Source organism: Rhinoraja longicauda, chromosome 1 (genome assembly GCF_053455715.1).
Source record: "Rhinoraja longicauda isolate Sanriku21f chromosome 1, sRhiLon1.1, whole genome shotgun sequence".
In the NCBI taxonomy this organism is placed as follows: domain Eukaryota; kingdom Metazoa; phylum Chordata; class Chondrichthyes; order Rajiformes; family Arhynchobatidae; genus Rhinoraja; species Rhinoraja longicauda.
This window is the reverse complement of record NC_135953.1, coordinates 142,801,988-142,825,877: the sequence shown is the minus strand read 5'-3', so window position 1 is coordinate 142,825,877 and position 23,890 is coordinate 142,801,988. Positions and strand designations below refer to the sequence as shown.

General features: G+C 50.6%; 1 protein-coding gene across 1 annotated transcript in view; it reads right to left on the bottom strand.

Annotated features, from left to right (window-relative positions):
- Nucleotides 1–7,462: 7,462 nt before the first annotated feature.
- The window catches only part of bdh2 (3-hydroxybutyrate dehydrogenase, type 2), a 32,365-nt gene continuing 15,937 nt past the window's right edge, over nucleotides 7,463–23,890 (bottom strand). The window contains exons 4-10 of the mRNA XM_078413059.1: nucleotides 23,356–23,452; nucleotides 22,167–22,275; nucleotides 19,143–19,203; nucleotides 17,112–17,225; nucleotides 15,724–15,782; nucleotides 12,478–12,570; nucleotides 7,463–8,526 (exon numbers count right to left, since the gene is read on the bottom strand). Coding sequence (XP_078269185.1) covers nucleotides 8,473–8,526; nucleotides 12,478–12,570; nucleotides 15,724–15,782; nucleotides 17,112–17,225; nucleotides 19,143–19,203; nucleotides 22,167–22,275; nucleotides 23,356–23,452 — 587 coding nt within the window. The 3' untranslated portion in view covers nucleotides 7,463–8,472. The remainder of the gene's footprint in view (nucleotides 8,527–12,477; nucleotides 12,571–15,723; nucleotides 15,783–17,111; nucleotides 17,226–19,142; nucleotides 19,204–22,166; nucleotides 22,276–23,355; nucleotides 23,453–23,890) is intronic.

The window sequence follows — 23,890 nt, the reverse complement described above, 5'->3', positions numbered from 1 at the left end:
TTGTAATTGTGTGTGGTTTGATTGTCCTTGTGGACAGCACTGTCATGAGTACTGATACCGTCAACAAATTCAATTTTTCACTGTATCGTGGTGCACGTGACATTAATAACAAGATAAAACGGATTCTCTGCCTCAGACTGCCCTTTAACCGGGACATTTGAACGTGCACTCATCCTCCTGCACCGACGCTGGAGAAACATTTCTGCTGAAAACACCAATGAGGTGGGCAAGGGTAGACAGTCAGAACCTTTTCCAGGGTGGAAATGTCGGAGACTAGAGGGCATGTTTAAGGTGAGAGGGGCAAATTTATAGGAGACTAGACAACCCGTGGAGCCGTTGGGTGCAAGCCTCTCCTGCGGGCCCGACAACCCTCCCTCAACTGACCACCCGTGGACCCGTTGCTGGCCAGGGAGTCTCCTCCGGGGCTGTGGGCGGGCGAGGGGGGAGAGGAAAGGGGAGAGGGAGCCACTAAATCGTCATTGATCTCAATAGACAATAGCCAATAGGTGCAGGAGGAGGCCATTCGGCCTTTCGTGCCAGCATCGCCATTCACTTTGATCATGGCTGACCATCCACACTCAGTACCCTGTTCCTGCCTTCTCCCCATATCCCATGACTCCGCTATCTTTAAGAGCTCTATCTAATTCTCTCTTGAAAGCATCCAGAGAATTAGCCTCCACTGCCTTCTGAGGCAGAGAATTCCACAGATTCACAACTCTCTGGGTGAAAAAGTTTTAATGGCCTACCCATTATTCTTAAACTGTGCCCCCTGGTTCTGGAATCTCCCAACATCGGAAACATGTTTCCTGCCTCTAGCGTGTCTATTCCCTTAATAATTTTATATGTTTCTATAAGATCCCCTCTCATCCTTTTATATTCCAGTGTATGCAGTACAGTACAGAACTTTATTGTCATTCGGTACCGAGGTACCGAACGAAATTACAGCAGTCACAGAACACAACAAAAAAGAAAAGAACACAGGACACACGACCCCAACACAAACATCCATCACAGTGACTCCAAACACCCCCTCACTGTGATGGAAGGCAACAAAACTTCCACTCTCTTCCCCCCCCACGCCCACGGACAGGCAGCTCGACCCCTACCGAGGCGACCGACACGCACAGCCCCCACAAGGGGATGGAAGGCCCCGCGGCCAAGCCGCACCAGGCACTGAAACGTCCCGCGGCCGAGCCGCGCCGGGCGATGGAAGGCCCCGCGGCCGAGCCGCACCGAGCGCTGAAACGTCCCGCGGCCGTACTGGGCGATGGAAGGCCCCGCGGCCGAGCCGCGCCGGGCACTGGTAGGTCCCGCGGCCGAGCCGCGCCGGCGATGTTAAGTCCAGCGGCCGAGCCGCGCCGGGCGATGGAAGGCCCCGCGGGCGATGGAAGGCCCCGCGGCCGAGCCGCGCCCCGGGGAAGAGACCTAAAAAAAGAAAGGTTTCCCCCACCCCACCACCCCCCCCCCCCCACAGCCAAAAACAAAAACCATCCCAACACCGACGCACAAACAACAACAAAAAAGGAAAAAAGACATACAGACTGCCAGCGAGCCGCAGCCGTTAGGCACAGCCACACATGACAACTAGCCCTGTCGCTCCATTCTTTCAACATATGAAATTCTCGCCATCCCGGGAAGTAACCGTGTGAACCTACACTGCACTCCCTCAATAGCAAGGATGTCCTTCCTCAAATTAGGAGACCAGAACTGCACCCAATACTCCAGGTGTGGTCTCATCAGGGGCCTCGTACAACTGCAGAAGGACCTCTGTGACCTTTCACCTTTGTCTTTCTCCAAAGTTACCTTTAACATGGTATTTCCTGTTATTTCTGAAACATTCTCCCATATATCTAACTAATAGATACCATAGATGTCAATATTCCTGTGTGGAGAATTGATGGGGTCAGTTTATTAAAAAAGGCCATTGCTGGGAGACTTGGGTGGCACGGTGGCGCAGCAGTAGAGTTGCTGCCTTACAGCGAATGCAGCGCCGGAGACCCGGGTTCCATCCCGACTACGGGTGCTGTCTGTACGGAGTTTGTACGTTCTCCCCGTGACCTGCGTGGGTTTTCTCCGAAATCTTCGGTTTCCTCCCACACTCCAAAGACGTACAGGTTTGTAGGTTAATTGGCTTGGTAAATGTAAAAATTGTCCCTAGTGGGTGTAGGATAGTGTTAGTGTGCGGGGATCGCTGGTCGGCGCGGACCCGGTGGGCCGAAGGGCCTATTTCCGCGCTGTATCTCTAAACTAAACTAAACTAGAAGCACACCAACACCTCTACTTCCTTAGAAGACCGGAAGTTCAGCATGTCCCCTCCAACTCTCACCAACTTCTACAGGTGTGCCGTAGAGAGCATTTTAACGGGATGCATGAAAGCATGGTTTGGGAACAGATCCATCCAAGACCGCGAGAAATTGCAGAGAATTGTGGACGCATCACACAAACCAACCTCCCTACGATTGACTCCATCTACACCTCACTGCCTCAGCAAGGCCAGCAGTATAATCAAGGACCAGTCTCACCCCGGTCACTCCCTCTTCTCCCCTCTCCCATCAGGCAAGAGGTACAGGTCTGAAAACGCACACCTCCAGATTCAGGGACAGTTTCATCCCAGCTGTTATCAGGCAACTGAACCGTCCTCTCACCAACTCGAGGGCAGTCCTGACCTCCCATCTACCTCATTGGAGACCTTCGGACTATCTTTAATCGGACTTTACTGGACTTTATCTTCATCTAAACATTATCCCCTTTATCCTGTGTCTGTGGATGGCTCGATTGTAATCACGTATAGTCTTTCCACTGACTGGATAGCAGTCCACATAACAGTTTAGTCAGTTTGTTTATTAATGCACACGTGACATTAATAAACTAAAATAAATTCTGCTGCGAGTGTGTCAGGTTCCTGTGTAACGCTGCATTGCTACTAACAATGTCCCTCACACAGCACAACACCAGCCCAGCACTGGGGAGCACACTCACCGATGAATGTTGGGGGAGTCCAGAACCAGGGGCCACAGTCTAAGAATAAAGGGGAGGCCATTTAAAACTGAGGTGAGAAGAAACTTTTTCACCCAGAGAGTTGTGAATTTGTGGGATTCTCTGCCACAGTGGAGGCCAATTCACTGGATGAATTTAAAAGAGAGTTAGATAGAGCTCTAGGGGCTAGTGGAATCAAGGGATATGGGGAGAAGGCAGGCACAGGTTACTGATTGTGAATGATCAGCCATGATCACAATGAATGGCGGTGCTGGCTCGAAGGGCCAAATGACCTCCTCCTGCACCTATTCTCTATGTTTCTATGTTTCTAATGTATCTGCAATGAGGGCAGCAAAGACACCACCGCCCTCATTGCTCCTCCTCCCCGCCCTCTGGCTTAAGCTCCTGCAGATGCTGCCTCCTGTTCCGGAGTACAACAGAACTGTGGGCTGCACATGAGATCAGGGGTTGCCAGGCGTGGTTCACGTACAGACTGAGGAAGTGGGAGACCCTCACCCCTCCCCATAGACAAGACACAAAGGCCCACGTGTGGGGCTGTACCCAAGGCCACAGGAGGTCTGGGTCTCGGCTGACGGAGACACAAGGAACCGCAGATACTGGTTTACAAAAAAACACACAATGTGCTGGAGTAACTCAGCGGGTCAGGCAGCATCTCTGGAGGATATGCATAGGCGACATTTCAGGTCGGGACCCTTCTTCAGATGTCTGATTGTTGACCTTCGATGAGAGTTTCAGGGAGTAGAGCATATAAGACGTTTGTTCTGGAGGTAAATAACAACTACCCCTCAGATCAGGGAGGAGGGTGTTTCTTACCACTGTGGGTGTCAGCTGGAGAGCTGTGCTCAAATTCATCAGGTCACTTAGTGGATGGGGCCCTGTGCCGAGGAACTATTTAAGGTGAAAGGGGAAAGATTTAATAGGAACTCGAGAGGCATTTTTTTTCACACAGTGGGTGGTGGGTGTATGGAACGAGCTGCCAGAGGAGGTAGTTGAGGCTGGAACTATCATCACGTTTAAAAAATATTTGGACAGGTATGGAGGGATATGGGCCAAATGCAGGCAGGTGGGACTTGTGTAGATGGGACATGTTGGCCGGTGTGGGCATAGAAACATAGACAATAGGTGCAGGAGGAGGCCCAAGGATCTGTGTTGGGTCCACTGTTGTTTGTCATTTACATTAATGATCTGGATGATGGTGTGGCAAATTGGATTAGTAAATATGCAGATGATACTAAGATAGGTGGAGTAGTTGATAGTGAGGTAGATTTTCAAAGTCTACAGAGAGACTTGGGCCTTTTGGAAGGGTGGGCTGAAAGATGGCAGATGGAGTTTAATGCTGATAAGTGTGAGGTGCTGCATTTTGGTAGGACAAATCAAAATAGGACGTACAGGGTAAATGGTAGGGAATTGAGGAATGCAGTGGAACAGAGGGATCTGGGAATAACTGTGCATTGTTCCCTGAAGGTGGAATCTCATGTGGATAGGGTGGTGAAGAAGGCGTTTGGTATGCTTGCCTTTATAAATCAGAGCATCGAGTATAGAAGTTGGGATGTAATGTTGAAATTGTACAGGGCATTGGTGAGGCCGAATCTGGAGTATGGTGTGCAGTTCTGGTCGCCAAATTATAGGAAGGATGTCGACAAAATGGAGAGGGTACAGAGGAGATTTACTAGAATGTTGCCTGGGTTTCAGCACTTAGGCTACAGAGAGAGGTTGAACAGGTTGGGTCTTTATTCTTTGGAGCGTAGAAGGTTGAGGGGGGACTTGATAGAGGTTTTTAAAATTTTGAGAGGGACGGACAGAGTTGACGTGGGTAGGCTTTTCCCTTTGAGAGTGGGGAAGATTCCAACAAGGGGACATAGCTTCAGAATTGAGGGACAAAGGTTTAGGGGTAACATGAGGGGGAACTTCTTTACTCAGAGGGTTGTGGCTGTATGGAATGGGCTTCCGGAGGAAGTGGTGGAGGCTGGCTCGATTTTATTATTTAAGAGTAAATTGGATAGGTATATGGATAGGAGGGGATTGGAGGGTTATGGTCTGAGTGCAGGTAGATGAGACTAGGTCAGGGAGAATGGTCGGCGTGGACTGGTAGGGCCGGACAGGCCTGTTTCCATGCTGTAGTTGTTATATGTTATATGTTATATGTTATTTGGTCCTTCAAGCCAGCACCGCCATTCATTGTGATCATGGCTGATCATCCACAATCAGTAACCCGTGCCTGCCTTCTCCCCATATCCCTTGATTCCACTAGCCCCTAGAGCTCTATCTAACTCTCTTTTAAATTCATCCAGTAAATTGGCCTCCACTGCCCTCTGTGGCAGAGAATTCCACAAATTCACAACTCTCTGGGTGAAAAAGGTTTTTCTCACCTCAGTTTTAAATGGCCTTCCCTTTATTCTTAGACTGTGGTCCCTGGTTCAGGACTCCCCCAACATTAGGAACATTTTTCCTGCATCTAGCTTGTCCAGTCATTTTATAATTTTTTATGTTTCTATAAGATCCCCTCTCATCCTTCTAAACTCCAGTGAATACAAGCCCAGTCTTTCCAATCTTGCCTCATATGACAGTCCCGCCATCCCGGGGATTATCCTGGTGAACCGACGCTGCACTGCCTCAATAGCAAGGATGTCCTTCCTCAAATTAGGAGACCAAAACTGCACACAGTACTCCAGTTGTGGTCTCACCAGGGCCCTGTACAACTGCACACAGTACTCCAGTTGTGGTCTCACCAGGGCCCTGTACAACTGCACACAGTACTCCAGTTGTGGTCTCACGAGGGCCCTGTACAACTGCACACAGTACTCCAGGTGTGGTCTCACTAGGGCCCTGTACAACTGCACACAGTACTCCAGGTGTGGTCTCAATTCCACTTTGGATCCCACTGTGTGTTGGGGGGCAGAGTCTCTCACAACAGCTTGTGTCTGGGTGAGCAGCTGCATCGCTGAGGAAGAGATGACTGCAGGCCCAGTGCTGGTAGATGGCATGAGTACTGATGAAGAGTTGATGGTCAGCATGCACTTGATGGGCTGAAGGGCCTGCTTCTGTGCTGTGGAACGATGAATGTGCTGGTGATGGGTGGCGTGGTGTGGCTGGAAGCCACCTTGGGTGCAGGTGAAGGTTTCACGTTCCTGAGGCTGGGCATCTGTCCCAGGGTGGACCGGTCAAGCCTGGGTCTGGCCCGGGTCCAGACTGGTTCTGGCCCAGCAGCAGTGCAGTGGGGGCGGTGTCAGCTACAAAGGGAAGGTGGGGCCACCTCAGTAGAAGCATCAGGGTCAGGGTGAGCAGGAGGGTTAGGGTCAGGGTCAGCATCAGGGTCAGGGTGAGCATGAGGGTCAGAGTGAGCATGAGGGTCAGGGTTGGGGTTAGGGTGAGCATGAGGGTCAGGGTGAAGGTCAGGGTTAGCATCAGGGTCAGGGTTAGCATCAGGGTCAGGGTCAGGGTGAGCAGGAGGGTCAGGGTCAGGGTTAGCATCAGGGTCAGGGTCGGGGTTAGCATCAGGGTCAGGGTTGGGGTTAGCATCAGGGTCAGGGTCAGCATCAGGGTCAGGGTGAGCAGGAGGGTCAGGGTTAGCATCAGGGTCAGGGTCAGGGTTAGCATCAGGGTCAGGGTTAGCATCAGGGTCAGGGTTAGCATCAGGGTCAGGGTCAGCATGAGGGTCAGGGTCAGGGTCAGGGTGAGCAGGAGGGTCAGGGTCAGGGTTAGGGTTAGGGTTAAGGTGAAGGTGAGCAGGAGGGTGAGGGTGAGCATAAGGGTCAGGGTTAGGGTCAGGTTCAGCATCATAATCACAATCACAATCACACTTTATTGGCCAAGTATGTTTTGCAACATACGAGGAACTTCATTTCCCACACAGTCATACCAATAAAAAGCAACAGAACACACAAAATACATTTTAACATGAACATCCACCACAGTGACTCCTCCACATTCCTCACTGTGATGGAAGGCGAATAAAAGTTCAATCTCTTCCCTTCTTTGTCCTCCTGCGGTCGGGGCCTCGAGCCTTCCGTTGACGGAACGATCTTGACTCCCGTAGCTGGTGGTTGTGCCCTCTGCATCGGGGCGATCAAGCTCCTGCATCAGGGGGAATCTCAGCTCCCCCACGCCGGGTGATCTACCCCGGGTCGGGGCTGGTCGAACCTCGTGCGGCCTGGAGCTTCCCGACATCGGTCTCCACCCAAGGCTGCGAGCTCCTCGATGGTGAAGTCCACAGGCCACGGTTGGAGCGTCGATCCCAGGCAAGGGATCGCACGCTCTGATGGTAAGTCCACGCCCCGCGGTGGGGCTCAAAGTCAGTCTCGAGCAAGGCCGCCAGCTCCACGATGTTAGGCCGCAGAGCGACCGGAGATACGATTCGCAACTCCCGCAAGGTAAGAGATTGAAAAAAAGTTTCCCCCACCCCCCCCCCCCCCCCCACATAAAACCAACCAGAGAACATTAACACAAACTTTTAATACACACCAAAAATAACAAAAGAAAGACGAAAAGGTAAGGCTGCCATCGCTGACGGCATATGTAAATAGGGTCAGGGTTACAGTTAGGGTCAGCATGAGGGTCAGGGTTAGGGTCAGCGTGAGGGTCAGCGTGAGGGTCAGGGTTACAGTTAGGGTCAGCATGAGGGTCAGGGTTAGGGTCAGCATGAAGGTCAGGGTTAGGGTCAGCATGAGGGTCAGGGTCAGGGTCAGCATGAGGGTCAGGGTCAGCATGAGGGTCAGGGTTACGGTTAGGGTCAGCGTGAGGGTCAGGGTTAGGGTTAGGGTCAGCATGAGGGTCAGGGTTAGGGTCAGCATGAGGGTGGGTCAGGGTCAGGGTTAGGGTCAGCGTGAGGGTCAGGGTTAGGGTTAGGGTCAGCATGAGGGTCAGGGTCAGGGTTAGGGTCAGCATGAGGGTGGGTCAGGGTCAGGGTTAGGGTCAGCATGAGGGTCAGGGTTAGGGTCAGCATGAGTGTCAGGGTTAGGGTCAGCATGAGGGTCAGGGTTAGGGTCAGCATGAGGGTCAGGGTTACGGTTAGGGTCAGCGTGAAGGTCAGGGTTAGGGTTAGGATCAGCATGAGGGTCAGGGTTAGGGTCAGCATGAGGGTGGGTCAGGGTCAGGGTTAGGGTCAGCGTGAGGGTCAGGGTTAGGGTTAGGGTCAGCATGAGGGTCAGGGTCAGGGTTAGGGCCAGCATGAGGGTGGGTCAGGGTCAGGGTTAGGGTCAGCATGAGGGTCAGGGTTAGGGTCAGTGTGAGGGTCAGGGTCAGGGTTAGGGTCAGCATGAGGGTCAGGGTTAGGGTCAGCATGAGGGTGGGTCAGGGTTAGGGTCAGCATGAAGGTCAGGGTTAGGGTCAGCATGAGGGTCAGGGTTTGGAGAGTATTCACCAGGAGACAGGGATGGTGATTCAGCAGGGATCGGAGTGTGATTGTTGGCGCTGGAATGGATGAGCGATGATCCACACGGGCGATGGACGGGGCTTGTAGCACGCAGCGTCCAGCGGTCACAGGCTCCAGCCTCCGTCAATGACAAACTCCCTCCCTGTCACGTAGGAAGACTGCAACACAAACAACATGGACACCTCAGAGGCACAGACTCGGCAGATGGTGGGGTCTGGAGCAAGCACAGGGTGGTGGCTCAGGCACCTTGTTACGTGGAATTAGGGTTCCAATTCTGCCGGGGATGAGAGTAAATCCAAAATAAACAGGAGATGGACTGAGACAGAATGAGCTCTGGTCTCCCACTGCAGGAAGTATGGAGATAAACTGGAACGGATTCATGAATTCCACAAATTCACAACTCTCTGGGTGAAACTGTTTTTTCTCACCTCAGTTTTAAATGGCCTCCCCTCTATTCTTAGACTTTGGCCCCTGGTTCTGGACTCCCCCCAAAATGTTCCCAATGTTGGGGGAGTCCAGAACCAGGGGCCACCGTCTAAGAATAAGGGGGAGGCCATTTAAAACTGAGGTGAGAAAATACTTTTTCACCCAGAGAGTTGTGAATTTGTGGAATTCTCTGCCACAGAGGGCAGTGGAGACCAATTCACTGGATGGATTTAAAAGAGAGTTAGATACTCTAGGGGATAGCGGAATCAAGGGATATGGGGAGAAGGCAGGCACGGGTTACTGATTCTGGATGATCAGTCATGATCACAATGAATGGCTGTTCTGGCTCAAAGGGCCAAATGGCCTCCTCCTGCACCTATTTTCTATAGGGTGCTGGCGTCTGAAGGGTTTGAGTTATGAGAGGATGGATTGGCTTGAACCTTTCCCTGGAGTCAGGATGCTACCCAGGTAAGGTTCATAAAATTATGGATCGGGTGAACAGTCACAATGTTTTCATCACAAGCTTAATGAGGGGGGAGATTTAGACGGGTCCCCCAGGGATAAAGATTTCACTCAGAGGGCACTCCAAATCTAGAAAGAGCTGCCAGAGGAAACTGTAGAAGTGGGTACAATTATGACGTTCAAAAGACATTTGGACTGGTGCATTGATCGGGAGGTTTAGAGGGCAATGGGCCAAATGAAGGAAAATGGGACAAACCTAAGTTGGCGTGGGCAAGGTGGGCTGTACAATACAATACAATACAATACAATACAATATATCTATATTGTCATTGTACCCAGGGGTACAACGAGATTGGGAATGCGCCTCCCATACGATGCAATAATTTAGGTAATTTAGACAGCAGCAACCCAACGAAACGAAACAGTTGTAATAGGGTTTTGGACAGGGTAAAGTGCAAGTTGATCTATGCGTTGTGGCCATCCGGCTCAGCAGGACCGGTTCATAGCAGCTATGGCCCTGGGGATGAAGCTGTTCCTGAGTCTGGAGGTGCGGGCATAGAAGGCCTTGTATCGTCTGCCCGATGGTAGAAGTTCGAACAGACTGTTGCAGGGGTGTGAAGAGTCTTTGTGGATGCTGGTGGCTTTTCTGAGGCATCGTGTGTTGTAGATGCCCTCCAAGTCTGGTAGCTGTGTTCCGATGGCCCTCTGAGCTCTATGGACTACCCGCTGTAGAGCTTTCCTTTCTGCCTCCGTGCAGCTGAGGTACCACACAGGGATGCCATGCGTTAGGATGCTCTCTATGGTGCAGCGGTAGAAGGTCGTCAGCAGCTGTTGGGGTAGACCAGACTTTTTCAGTGTTCTTAAGTAGAACAGTCTTTGTTGTGCCTTCTTGACCAACGCAGCAGTGTTATTGGACCATGTTAGGTCCTCCGAAATGTGAGTGCCCAGAAACTTGAAGCTGGACACTCTCTCCACACTGTCCCCGTTGATAGAGATCGGGGCATATTCCCCGTTATGTGACCTACGGAAGTTGATGATCAGCTCCTTGGTCTTGGTGGTATTTAGGGACAGGTTGTTATCCGAGCACCAGTCCGCCAGGTTCTGCACCTCCGCTCTATAGTTTATAGGGCCTGTTTCTGTGCTATACAGTTCTTGTACAGGTTGGGCAGGCTAGGACTTTATTCCTTGGAGCGCAGGAGAATGAGTAATAAGGAGAGGATCAACAGGCGAGGACTTTATTCCTTGGAGTGCAGGACACTGAGGGGTGACACAGAACTGTATAGCACAGAAACAGGCTATAGGGAAAAAGCAGGAACGGGGTACTGATTTTAGATGATCAGCCATGATCATATCGAATGGCGGTGCTGGCTCAAAGAGCCGAATGGCCTACTCCTGCACCTATTGTCTATGTTTCTATGATTCTATCTCATGCAATCTAACCTTCTTTAGCAGCCCACCATGCAGAACCACCTTGTCTGCAAATATGTTGATACCCGGTGAATTTCTATATTTTAAATCTTTAACTAAGGTATTTTTGGTAACAAAAGTTCTGAAGTTACTTAGTAAAAAGTTATTTTGTGGAGTCCAGCTGCAGGTTCACCATTGTCTCAGTGAGAGCTCAAAGTGCTACGTGACCTTCCCTTGTCTGGGTCAGCCCAACACGGTCAGAGTGATACAGTGTGGAAACAGGCCCTTCAGCCCAACTCGCTCACACCGACCAACATGTCCCAGCTACACTAGAGTCATAGAGTGATACAGTGTGGAAACAGGCCCTTCAGCCCAACTCACCCACACCGACCAACATGTCCCAGCTACACTAGAGTCATAGAGTGATACAGTGTGGAAACAGGCCCTTCAGCCCAACTCGCCCACACCGACCAACATGTCCCAGCTACACTAGAGTCATAGAGTGATACAGTGTGGAAACAGGCCCTTCAGCCCAACTCACCCACACCGACCAACAATGTCCCACTTGCCTGCGCGTGGTTCATAACCCTCCAAACCTGTCCTATCCATGTACCTGTAATTGTTTCTTAAACGATGGGATAGTCCCAGCCTCAACTACCTCCTCTGGCAGCTTGTTCCATACACCCACTGTGTGAAAAAGTACCCCCTCGGATTCCTATTAAATCTTTTCCCCTTCACCTTGAACCTATGTCCTCTGGTCCCCGATTCCCCTACTCTGGGTAAAAGACTCTGTGCATCTACCCGATCTATTCCTCTCATGATTTTGTACACCTCTATAAGATCTTCCCTCATCCTCCTGCGCTCCATGGAATAGAGTCCCAGCCTACTCAACCTCTCCCTGTAGCTCACACCCTCTAGTCCTGGCAACATCCTCGTAAATCTTTTCTGAACCCTTTCAAGCTTGACAATATCGTTCCTATAAGATGATGCCCAGAACTGAACACAATATTCTAAATGTGGTCTCACCAACGTCTTTTACAACTGCAACATGACCTCCCAACTTCTATACACAGTATGTGGCCATTACCCCTCCAAACCTGTCCTATCCATGTGAAGGTGTACATGGGGAACAAGCACCCTGCTGTAGTTGTACACTTGCCATTGTACTGTATGCACTCTACACTCAGCGAGCCTCATGTCACCAAGGAATTTCTCTGCACCCTGGTAACATAAAAACATAGAAAATAGACGCAGGAAGAAGCCATTTGGCCCTTCGAGCCAGCACCGCCATTCATTGTGATCATGGCTGATCATCCACAATCAGTAACCCATGCCTGCCTTCTCCCCATATCCCTTGATTCCGCTAGCCCCTCGAGCTCTATCTAACACTCTCTTAAATCCATCCAGTGAATTGGTCTCCACTGCCCTCTGTGGCAGAGAATTCCACAAATTCACAACTCTCTGGGTGAAAAAGTTACTTCTCACCTCAGTTTTAAATGGCCTCCCCTTTATTCTTAGACTGTGGCCCCTGGTTCTGGACTCCCCCAACATTGGGAACATTTTTCCTGCATCTAGCTTGTCCAGTCCTTTTATAATTTTATACATCTCTATAAGATCCTCTCTCAAACTTCTAAACTCCAGTGAATACAAGCCTGGTCTTTCCAATCTTTCCTGATATGACAGTCCCAGTGGGGCCTGTTTCCGTGCTGCATGAGCTGGGTGAGTGCACAGTGTCCATGTGAAGTAGGCTATGCCGTGCCCTGGTCTGACCTTGTACACAGTGAGCAGGGGCTCCACTGGCATCCATCACGTACCTCATCAGACGCCAGGTACACACACAAGTGAGCCACCTCGTCTGCGGTGGCCATCCGCCCAGTCCGCTGTCGCCCCAGGAAATCTTGCAGAGCCTGTGAGGGTGCAAGGATTAGTGTCCCAGTACCTCAGCGCAGCGGCCCTTAAACACGTGGGGACCCTGACTTTAGTTTAGTTTACAGATTCAGTTTAGTTTAGACCTTAGTTTAGTTTAGTGGCGGTCACGGTGGTGCAGCGGTAGAGTTGCTGCCATACAGTGAATGCAGCGTCGGAGACCCGGGTTCCATCCCGACTACGGGTGCCGTCTGTACGGAGTTTGTATGTTCTCCCCGTGACCTGCGTGGGTTTTCTCCGAGATCTTCGGTTTCCTCCCACACTCCAAAGGCATACAGGCTTGTAGGTTAATTGGCTTAGTAAATGTAAACATTGTTCCTGGTGGGTGTAGGATAGTGTTAGTGTGCGGGGATCACTGGTCGGCGCGGACCCGGTGGGCTGAAGGGCTTGTTTCCGCGCTGTATCTCTAAACTAAACTAAAGATCTCCCCTTGGCTGCTGATTTATCCCTCAGTGTTTGCCCCTGCTGCGAGCACCAGCTCGAGCTGAGCGGAGGGGTAGTGAGGGAACGGTGATATCAGCTCAGGAAGCTCAGCTCCAGCCCAAACGTGAAGCCATCACCTTGAGTTCCTCTTCCAGCCCTTTGATCAGTCTGCATTTGGTGGGTTTAGTTTAGTTTAGAGATACAGCGCGGAAACAGGCCCTTTCGGCCCACCGGGTCCGCGCCGACCAGCGATCCCCGCACATTAACACTATCCCACACCCACTAGGGACAATTTTTACATTTACCAAGCCAATTAACCTACAAACCTGCACGTCTGTGGAGTGTGGGAGGAAACCGAAGATCTCGGAGAAAACCCACGCAGGTCACGGGGAGAACATACAAACTCCGTACAGACTGCACCCGTAGTCGGGATGGAAACCGGGTCTCCGGCGCTGCATTCGCTGCAAGGCAGCAACTCTACCGCTGCGTGATAATGCGGGGTAATGCTTCCACGCCCTCAGGTCGGCTGCAGGAGGCACCGCGGGACAGAGGCAGCCAGGCGAGGAGAGGAGAGGAGAGGGATGTTTGTTTGTGGGAACTGCTCCAGTACAGCGAGCCTGTGGGCTGACCAGACTCTGGACTTGGAATAATGGCGCCAATGATGCGGCTCCCGCAAGTGTTATATATTGAATTGAGTTGAAAAAGTTTATTGGCCAAGTATGTGCACATACAAGGAATGTGCCTTGGTGCTCCGCTCGCAAGTAACAACACGACATACAGTAAACAATTAAGAATAAAACATAATAGTTTAAACATGTGATTGAAATAAAATACCAGAATAAAAGGAGACTGCAGACTTTTGGTTGTTGAGTGCAGCAAAATTGATATGCAAAGATAATGTCATTGTGTAGTTGCATATGTTACAAAGAATGCCCTTAATGCGTGCAGTTCTGGTCACCCCATTACAGGAAGGGTGTACAGGCTTTGGAGAGGGGACAGAGGATGTTTACCAGGATTAGGGGGTGTCAGCTACAGGGAGGGGTTGGACAGACTCTGATTGTTTTCTCCAGAATGCCCAAGGTTGCAGGGAGACCCGAGAAAAGAGTTTAAAATTATGAGAGGTACAGATAGGGTAGACAGTCAGGACCTTTTTCCCCAGGGCAGAAATGGCAAAAGCCAGAGGGCAGAGGTTTCAGGTGAGAGGTGCAAAATGTGAAGATGTGTGAGCAAGAATCACAAAAGATTTACGAGGATGTTGCCAGGACTAGAGGGTGTGAGCTACAGGGAGAGGTTGAGTAGGTTGGGTCTCTATTCCATGGAGTGCAGGAGGATGAGGGGAGATCTTATAGAGGTGTACAAAATCATGAGAGGAATAGATCGGGTGGATGCACAGAGTCTTTTACCCAGAGTAGGGGAATCGAGGACCAGAGGACACAGGTTCAAGGTGAAGGGGAAAAGATTTAATAGGAATCCGAAGGGTAACTTTTTCACACAGAGGGTGGTGGGTGTATGGAACAAGCTGCCAGAGGAGGTAGTTGAGGCTGGGACTATCCCATCGTTTAAGAAACAGTTTGACAGGTACATGGATAGGACAGGTTTGAAGGGATATGGACCAAGCGCAGGCAAGTGGGACTAGGGTAGCTGGGACATTGTTGGCCGGTGTGGGTGAGTTGGGCTGAAGGGCCTGTTTCCACACTGTATCACTCTATGACTCTAAGTATCATTTTATATACACTGAGGTGATGAGTTCCTAGAACGTGCTGCCGGGGGTGGTGGTGGAGGCAGATACGATAGTGGTGTTTAAGAGGCTTTTAGACAGGCACATGGATATGCAGGGAATGGAGGGACATGGATCACATGCAGTCAGAGGAGTTTAGTGTAACTTGGCATTGTGCTGAGCTGAACCATGTGGGCTGAAGGGCCTGTCTCTGTGCTGTTATATCCTCACATTTAGATAAACAGGCAGCATCTCTGGAGAACATGGACACAGAGTGCTGGAGTAACTCAGCACACCCCCCCCCACACGCACACACACACACACACATACCCCCACACACACGCACACACACACACACACATACCCCCCCCACACATACACACACACACCCACACACACCCACACACACCCCACACACACCCCACACACACACCCCACACACACACACACCCCACACACACACACACCCACACACACCCCACACACACACCCCACACACACCCCACACACACACCCCACACACACCCCACACATACACACCCCACACACACACAACACCCCCTCCCCACACACACCCAACACACATACACCCCCCCACACACACACAACACTCTCTCCCCACACACACACACCCGACACACACACACACCCAGACCCCACACACACACCCCCACACACACATCCCCACACACACACACACACACACCCACACACACCCACACACACTCACACACAAACACACCCCACACACAACACCCCCCACACACACACACACCCCCCCACACACACACACACACACACATCCCCACACACACACACACACACACACCCCACACACACACATCCCCACACACACACCCCCCCACACACACACACCCACACACACATCCCCATACACACACACCCCCACGGGCCAGTGACCCCAGTGGTCCTGGTGCTTGGAGCGGGGGCTGTGACGGTGTGGCCAGTGCTGCTGGGGGGGGGGGGTACGTACCTGCTCAGGGTTTGGCTGGGCTTGAATCCTGTCTCTCAGTGAGGGGGTGTCCACGGTACCTGGGGAAAGATATTGTGAAGACTTACCCTCGATCGAAACATAGAAACATAGAAAATAGGTGCAGGAGGAGGCCATTCGGCCCTTCGAGCCAGCACCGCCATTCATTGTGATCATGGCTGATCATCCACAATCAGTTACCCGTGCCTGCCTTCTCCCCAAATCCCTTGATTCCACTAGCCCCTAGAGCTCTATCTAACTCTCTTTTAAATTCATCCAGTGAATTGGCCTCCACTGCCCTCTGTGGCAGAGAATTCCACAGATTCACAACTCTCTGGGTGAAAAAGTTTCTTCTCACCTCAGTTTTAAATGGTCTCCCCTTTATTCTTAGAATGTGGCCCCTGGTTCTGGACTTCCCCAACATTGGGAACATTTTTCCTGCATCTAGCTTGTCCAGTCCTTTTATAATTTTATATGTCTCTATAAGATCCCCTCTCATCCTTCTAAACTCCAGTGAATCCAAGCCCAGTCTTTCCAATCTGCACCTGCATTATCTTCTATAGTCACAGCATTATGCAGCACAGAAACAGGCCCTTCAGCCCAACTCACCCATGCTAACCATACTCTTGGCCAACCTCACTCAATTCAGTGGGGACTCTACTGGAGAGTGATATTATAAGACACAGAGGAGCAGAATTAGGCCATTGGGCCCATCAAGTCTACTCTGCCATTCATAGCTGATCTTTTTTTCCCCCTCAACCCCATTCTCTGTTCTTTTCCCCATAATCTTTGACACCCTTACTAATCAAGAATCTGTCAATCTCCGCTTTAGAAATATCCAATGCCTTGGGCTCCACAGCCGTCTGCAGTGATGAATGCAGATTGGGGGGGGGGGACCCAGGACAGGGGAAAACTGAGCTTTGATGCCAATATCAACCGCTTGCTCAATCTAGAACTTCATTCAAGACCCGACATATAGTTTAGAGATACAGCGCGGAAACAGGCCTTTCGGCCCACCGGGTCCACGCCGACCAGCCATCCCCGCACATTAACATCCACTAGGGACAACTTTTACATTTACCAAGCCAATTAACCTACAAACCTGTACGCCTTTGGAATGTGGGGGGAAACCTAAGATGTCGGAGAAAACCCACGCAGGACACGGGGAGAATGTACAAACTCCGTACACACCGCACCGGTAGTCGGGATGGAACCCGGGTCTCCGGCGCTGCATTCGCTGTAAGGCAGCAACTCTACCGCTGCGCCACCGTGCCACCCAAGTCAGGAATGGAAATGGTGTCAAGCTCCAAGAGATTTGATGAGGAGTCTGTTAGCAAAAGCTTTTAGAAACAGCAAAGTCCTGACTAAATAAGCACAAGCATGAGGATTACCTGGGCAAACACAGTTGCATTTTATGCCTTGTTCAATGAAGTCAGCAGCCACAGACTTGGTCAACCCAATGACCGCTGCCTTGGAGGTGCTGTACACACATCTGTTCACAACCCCTGGAAGAACAGCAGGGCATTAACAATCAATGCACAAACGGTCTCTCGAAAAATTCACACACATACAGTGCCCTCCATAATGTTTGGGACAAAGACCCATCATTTATTTATTTGCCTCTGTACTCTTCAATTTGAGATTTGTAATAGAAAAAATCACATGTGGTTAAAGTGCACATTGTCTGATTTTAATAAAGGCCATTTTTATACATTTTGGTTTCACCATGTAGAAATTACAGCAGTGTTTATACATAGTCCCCCCATTTCAGGGCACCATAATGTTTGGGACACTGCAATGTCATGTAAATGAAAGTAGTCATGTTTAATGGCGGGACTATGTATAAACACTGCTGTAATTTCTACATGGTTAAACCAACATATATAAAAATGTCCTTTATTAAAATCTGACAATGTGCAGCACTTTAACCAATGTGATTTTTTCTATTACAAATCTCAAATTGTGGAGTACAGAGGCAAATAAATAAATGATGGGTCTTTGTCCCAAATATTATGGAGGGCACTGTCCATGCATGTGCAGGCACACATGTTATTATTAAAGATACAGTGCAGAAATAGGCCCTTCGGCCCACCGAGTCCACGCCGACCACTAGCACTATTCTACATTCTAGGGACAATTTACAATTTTACCAAAACCAATTAATCTACAAACCTGTACAACTTTGTAGTGCGGGAGGAAACATGAGCACCCAGAGAAAACCCACATGTGCAGAACAATAGACAATAGACAATAGGTGCAGGAGGAGGCCATTCGGCCCTTCGAGCCAGATCTGCCATTCAATGTGATCATGGCTGATCATTCTCAATCAGTACCCCGTTCCTGCTTTCTCCCCATACCCCCTGACTCCGCTATCCTTAAGAGCTCTATCCAGCTCTCTCTTGAATGTATTCAGAGAATTGGCCTCCACTGCCTTCTGAGGCAAAGAATTCCACAGATTCACAACTCTCTGACTGAAAAAGTTTTTCCTCATCTCTGTTCTAAATGGCCTACCCCTTATTCTTAAACTGTGGCCCCTGGTTCTGGATTCCCCCAACATTGGGAACATGTTTCCTGCCTCTAACGTGTCCAACCCCTTAATAATCTTATACGTTTCGATAAGATCCCCTCTCATCCTTCTAAATTCCAGTGTACAAACTCTGTACTGACAAGCACCCATAGTCAGGATTGAACCCGGGTCCCTGACGCAGTGAGGCAGCAACTCTGCCGCTGTGTCACCGTACTGCTCCAGTGACCACACTTGTGTGCGCACCAAAGATGTTTTATAAAGTAAATAATTTTTTTCCTAATTTACGTTTCTTGAGGTAGGTGATGTAGATGATATGAGCAGATGATTGAACCATGAATATGCCACAGTTGTCACAGACTTCACCAGCAAGTGTGTAGTGGATAGAAGTGCCAACTATCTCACTCCCAAATAATGGACAAGGTGACGTCACCGCCCCTCGCCCCACGTGACCTCACCCAGCCAGCGGCCACGTGCACCTGCTCCACCAATGGAGGCCGCCCGGGCCGGGAGGCGGGTTGATACGCAACCTCCTTTAGGCGGCGCCCGGGCCTCCACTGTCCGGGCCTACAGTGTCCGGGCCTACAGTGTCCAGACATACAGTGTCCAGGCCTACAGTGTCCGGGCCTAAAGCGTCCGGGCCTACAGCGTCCGGGCCTACAGCGTCCGGGCCTACAGCGTCCGGGCCTACAGTGTCCGGGCCTACAGTGTCCGGGCCTATAGCCCCCCCCCCCCCGGGCCTAATATGGGCCTAGGGCGGTCCCGTACGGTACAAACGAATTTAGCCCAAAATACGGGATGTCCCGGCTAATACGGGACAGTTGGCAACCCTAACTGTGCCACTGTTTGTCATTCTAGAAAAGCGCGAGTTATCAGGGTAGGCCAGTACACCATTCACCTTTGATGCTGGATGCCACAGAGGACATGTTGATGATGTGGCCAGACTTCTCAGCGAGCATCTGCATTGAAAAGGAAAGTGAATGAATGGGACATGATGACAGCACCAGCTCACAGACAGCAAGAGGGACTGGTTCAGTCTCACAAACAGAGGGCACCTCCAAATACACGGCAATCACCGTTAGAACTGGTGTTTGGCTGAGCAGGAACCTCCAATATACTGAAATACCTCGCGGATCAGACCTATTCTGCCAATACCAAATCTGGTTCACACTCCGCACAGCCCGATCAATCTTTAGTTTAGAGATACAGCGCGGAAGCAGTCCATTCGGCCCACCGGGTCCGCGCCGACCAGCGATCCCCGCACATTAACATTATCCTACACCCACTAGGGACAATTTTTACATTTACCAAGCCAATTAACCTACAAACCTGCACATCTTTGGAGTGTGGGAGGAAACCGAAGATCTCAGAAACCGAAGATCTCAAGCGGTCACGGGGAGAACGTACAAATTCCGTACAGACGGCACCTGTAGTCGGGATGGAACCCGGGGGAATATGGATCATGTGCAGACAGATTAAGGGATGCTGTTGACATGATGGTTGGCACAGACATTATGGGGTGACGGGCCTATTCTTTTGCTCTACTGGTCTCATAGAGTCATAGAGTGATACAGTGTGGAAACAGGCCCTTCACCTCAACTCGCCCACACCGGCCAATATTGTTCCAGCTACACTAGTCCCACCTGCCTGCGCTTGGTCCATAACCCTCCAAACCTGTCCTATCCATGTACCTGTCCAACTATTTCTTCAACGTTGGGATAGTCCCAGCCTCAACTACCTCCTCTGGCAGCTTGTTCCATACACCCACCACCCTCTGTGTGAAAAAGTTACTCGTCGGATTCCTATTAAATCTTTTCCCCTTCACCTTGAACCTATGTCCTCTGGTCCTCGATTCCCCTACTCTGGGTAAAAGACTCTGTGCATCTACCCGATCTATTCCTCTCATGATTTTGTACACCTCTATAAGATCTCCCCTCATTCTCCTGCGCTCCATGGAATAGAGTCCCAGCCTGCTCAACCTCTCCCTATAGCTCACACCCTCTAGTCCTGGCAACATCCTCGTAAATCTTTTGTGAACCCTTTCCAGCTTGACAATATCTTTCCTACAACATGGTGCCCAGAACTGAACACAATATCCTAAATGCGGTCTCACCAACTGCAACATGACCTCCCAACTTCTGTACTCAATACTCTGACTGATGAAGGCCAAAGTGCCAAAAGCCTTTTCTACGTTACTCCAGCACGATGTGCAGTGTGTGGCCTGGGGGGGACGTTCCAGGGGGTGGTGGCCCGGTGCTGTGCTGCCCTTGTCTGTTGAGCTGGTGGAGGGGGTATGTTTGGAAGATGCTGTCTATAGTCTTGGTGAGTGGCTGCAGTGGGTGCTGTAGATGGTACAGGCCGCTGCCTCTGTATGTTGGTGGTGGGGTGAGTCAGGGATGGACCAGAGACCCGGCTGCCATCCTGACCACGGGTGCTGTCTGTACGGAGTTTGCACGTTCTCCCTGTGACATTCGTGGGATTTCTCCGGGTGCTCCGGTTTCTTCCCACACTCCAAAGACGTGCAGGTATGTACGTTTGTTGGCTTCAGTAATATTGTAAATTGTCCCTAGTGTGTATAGGATGGCGTTAATGTGCGGGGATCACTGGTTAGCACGGACTCATTGGGCCGAAGGGCCTAGTGTGTGTAGGATGGCGTTAATGTGTGGGGATCACTGGTTAGCACGGACTCATTGGGCCGAAGGGCCTAGTGTGTGTAGGATGGCGTTAATGTGTGGGGATCACTGGTTAGCACAGACTCATTGGGCCGAAGGGCCTAGTGTGTGTAGGATGGCGTTAATGTGTGGGGATCACTGGTTAGCACGGACTCATTGGGCCGAAGGGCCTAGTGTGTGTAGGATGGCGTTAATGTGTGGGGATCACTGGTTAGCACGGACTCATTGGGCCGAAGGGCCTAGTGTGTGTAGGATGGCGTTAATGTGTGGGGATCACTGGTTAGCACAGACTCATTGGGCCGAAGGGCCTAGTGTGTGTAGGATGGCGTTAATGTGTGGGGATCACTGGTTAGCACGGACTCATTGGGCCGAAGGGCCTGTTTCCGCATTGTATCTGTAAACTAAACTAAACTGGAACAGACAGCAGTTCATGGCGAACTGGCAGATGATCGGCATGGTTTGTGAGTTTTTCCACCTGTCTTTATTCACTGATCCTCCCCTGATAGCACCTGCCAGTTTTACAAAACTGCTCATTCATTTCTTCCAAGGAGGTTCATGGTTAGGGTTGCCAACTATCGCACTCCCAAATAAGGGACAAGGTGATATCACCGCCCCTCGCCCACGTGACCTCATCCAGCCAGCGGCCAGGAGGCGGGTTGCTACGCAACCTCCGTTAGGCGACACCTACACTGTCCGGACCTACAGCGGCCCCCGGGCCTACACTGTCCGGACCTACACTGTCCGGGACTACAGTGTCCGGGCCTAAAGCGCCCCCCTGGGCCTACAGTATCTGGACCTACAGCGTCCAGGCCTACAGTTCCTCCCGGGCCTAATATGGGCCTAGGGCGGTCCCGTATGGGACAAACCAATTTAGCCCAAAATACAGGATGTCCCGGCTAATACGGGACAGTTGGAAACCCTAGTCATGGTTCAAAAGGAATTGACGAGGTTCCTGATAAAAAAGTAAGTTACAAGGTGACAGAGAAGCAGCTGGTAAATTGGATGTGAACCTTGCTCCATGGGAGGCAGGGCAGGGCAGGGCAGAGCAGAGCAGGGCAGGGCAGGGCAGGGCGCCGAGGCTCTTTGTCCTCATGTACTTTTATATTAAATATTGACACATTAAATATTGACAGTGAAGCGGAAGTGCTTGCATCATTACATCCTGTACGAGGATCTTTACAACATGGTTATGCAAACACTGAAACACATCCCCACCTGTTGTGGGAGCAGGAACGAGAGGTCTGCTTTACCTTGGGTAAGAAGGCTCTGATCATGGTGTACATGCTGCGCACATTGAGGTTCATGGTAAACTCCCAGTCTTTGTCTTCACAATCCAGAATTGTGCCGTGGTGCACAAACCTAGGCAGCAAACCATGAAATAAAAGCAAGACAACTGCATTGAGTTGATCTGTCACAACAGAGAGACTGGAGAGATTAAAACATACAACAGCAAACAACAAGCAACAAGTAAATTACCACAAAATAAACAGCCCAGCCCAGCCACAATCTCACTGCCCAACAATGTGATGACGTTACAGCAAATCCCAAACTGAAATGAGACACTCAGCGGCTCAGGCAGCATCTCTGGAGAACATGGACACAGAGTGCTGGAGTAACTCAGCGGCTCAGGCAGCATCTCTGGAGAACATGGACACAGAGTGCTGGAGTAACTCAGCGGGTCAGGCAGCATCTCTGGAGAACATGTATAGTTGACGTTTTGGGTCAAGGTGAAGAAGAGATCCGACCCGAAACGTCAACCATTCCTTCTCTCCAGAGATGCTGCCTGACCCGCTGAGTTACTCCAGCACTCTGTGTCCATGTTCTCCAGAGATGCTGCCTGACCCGCTGAGTTACTCCAGCACTCTGTGTCCATGTTCTCCAGAGATGCTGCCTGACCCGCTGAGTTACTCCAGCACTCTGTGTCCATGTTCTCCAGAGATGCTGCCTGACCCGCTGAGTTACTCCAGCACTCTGTGTCCATGTTCTCCAGAGATGCTGCCTGACCCGCTGAGTTACTCCAGCACTCTGTGTTCATGTTCTCCAGAGATGCTGGCTGACCCGCTGAGTTACTCCAGCACTCTGTGTCCATGTTCTCCAGAGATGCTGCCTGACCCGCTGAGTTACTCCAGCACTCTGTGTCCATGTTCTCCAGAGATGCTGCCTGACCCGCTGAGTTACTCCAGCACTCTGTGTCCATGTTCTCCGGAGATGCTGCCTGACCCGCTGAGTTACTGCAGCACTCTGTATATTTCCGTATCAATAACTTACTGCACTAACCCATTTTCCTCCCTAAATCGGGACTAGGAATATTTCAGTGCAATGCAAGATCTAGATCTAGACATGCGGAGTTCACAGATTTATTATTTGGTCAGCAGTAGCTTAATCTCCAACTGTATTCTGGAACTATATTCAGATATTCGGATGCCTGATCGTCGTTACCCTGCACAGTTGAACACAACATCAACTCTCCCGATCTCCTTGGCCAGCTTCTCTATTTGCTCCTTCCGAGTCACATCCACAACTTTGATTTGAATACCTGTCAGGCAGAAAAACATTTAGCTGAAACACGGGTTAATGCATGCAATCTGTTCAAAACTTCTTGCAAAATCCTTTATGATTTAGCAAACACAAATCTTTGTGTTTTTTGTGAAGATTGGGGATGAGGCTGAGGTGAGGCGAATGAGAGCAGTTCAGTTACAAAAGCAAAGGGCAGCACGGTGGTGCAGCGGTAGAGTTGCTGCCTTACAGCGAATGCAGCGCCGGAGACCCGGGTTCCATCCCGACTACGGGCGCTGTCTGTACGGAGTTTGTACGTTCTCCCCGTGACCTGCGTGGGTTTTCTCCGAGATCTTCGGTTTCCTCCCACACTCCAAAGACGTACAGGTTTGTAGGTTAATTGGCTTGGTGTATGTGTAAATTGTTCCTACTGTGTGTGGGATAGTGTTAATGTGCGGGGATCGCTGGTCGGCGCGTA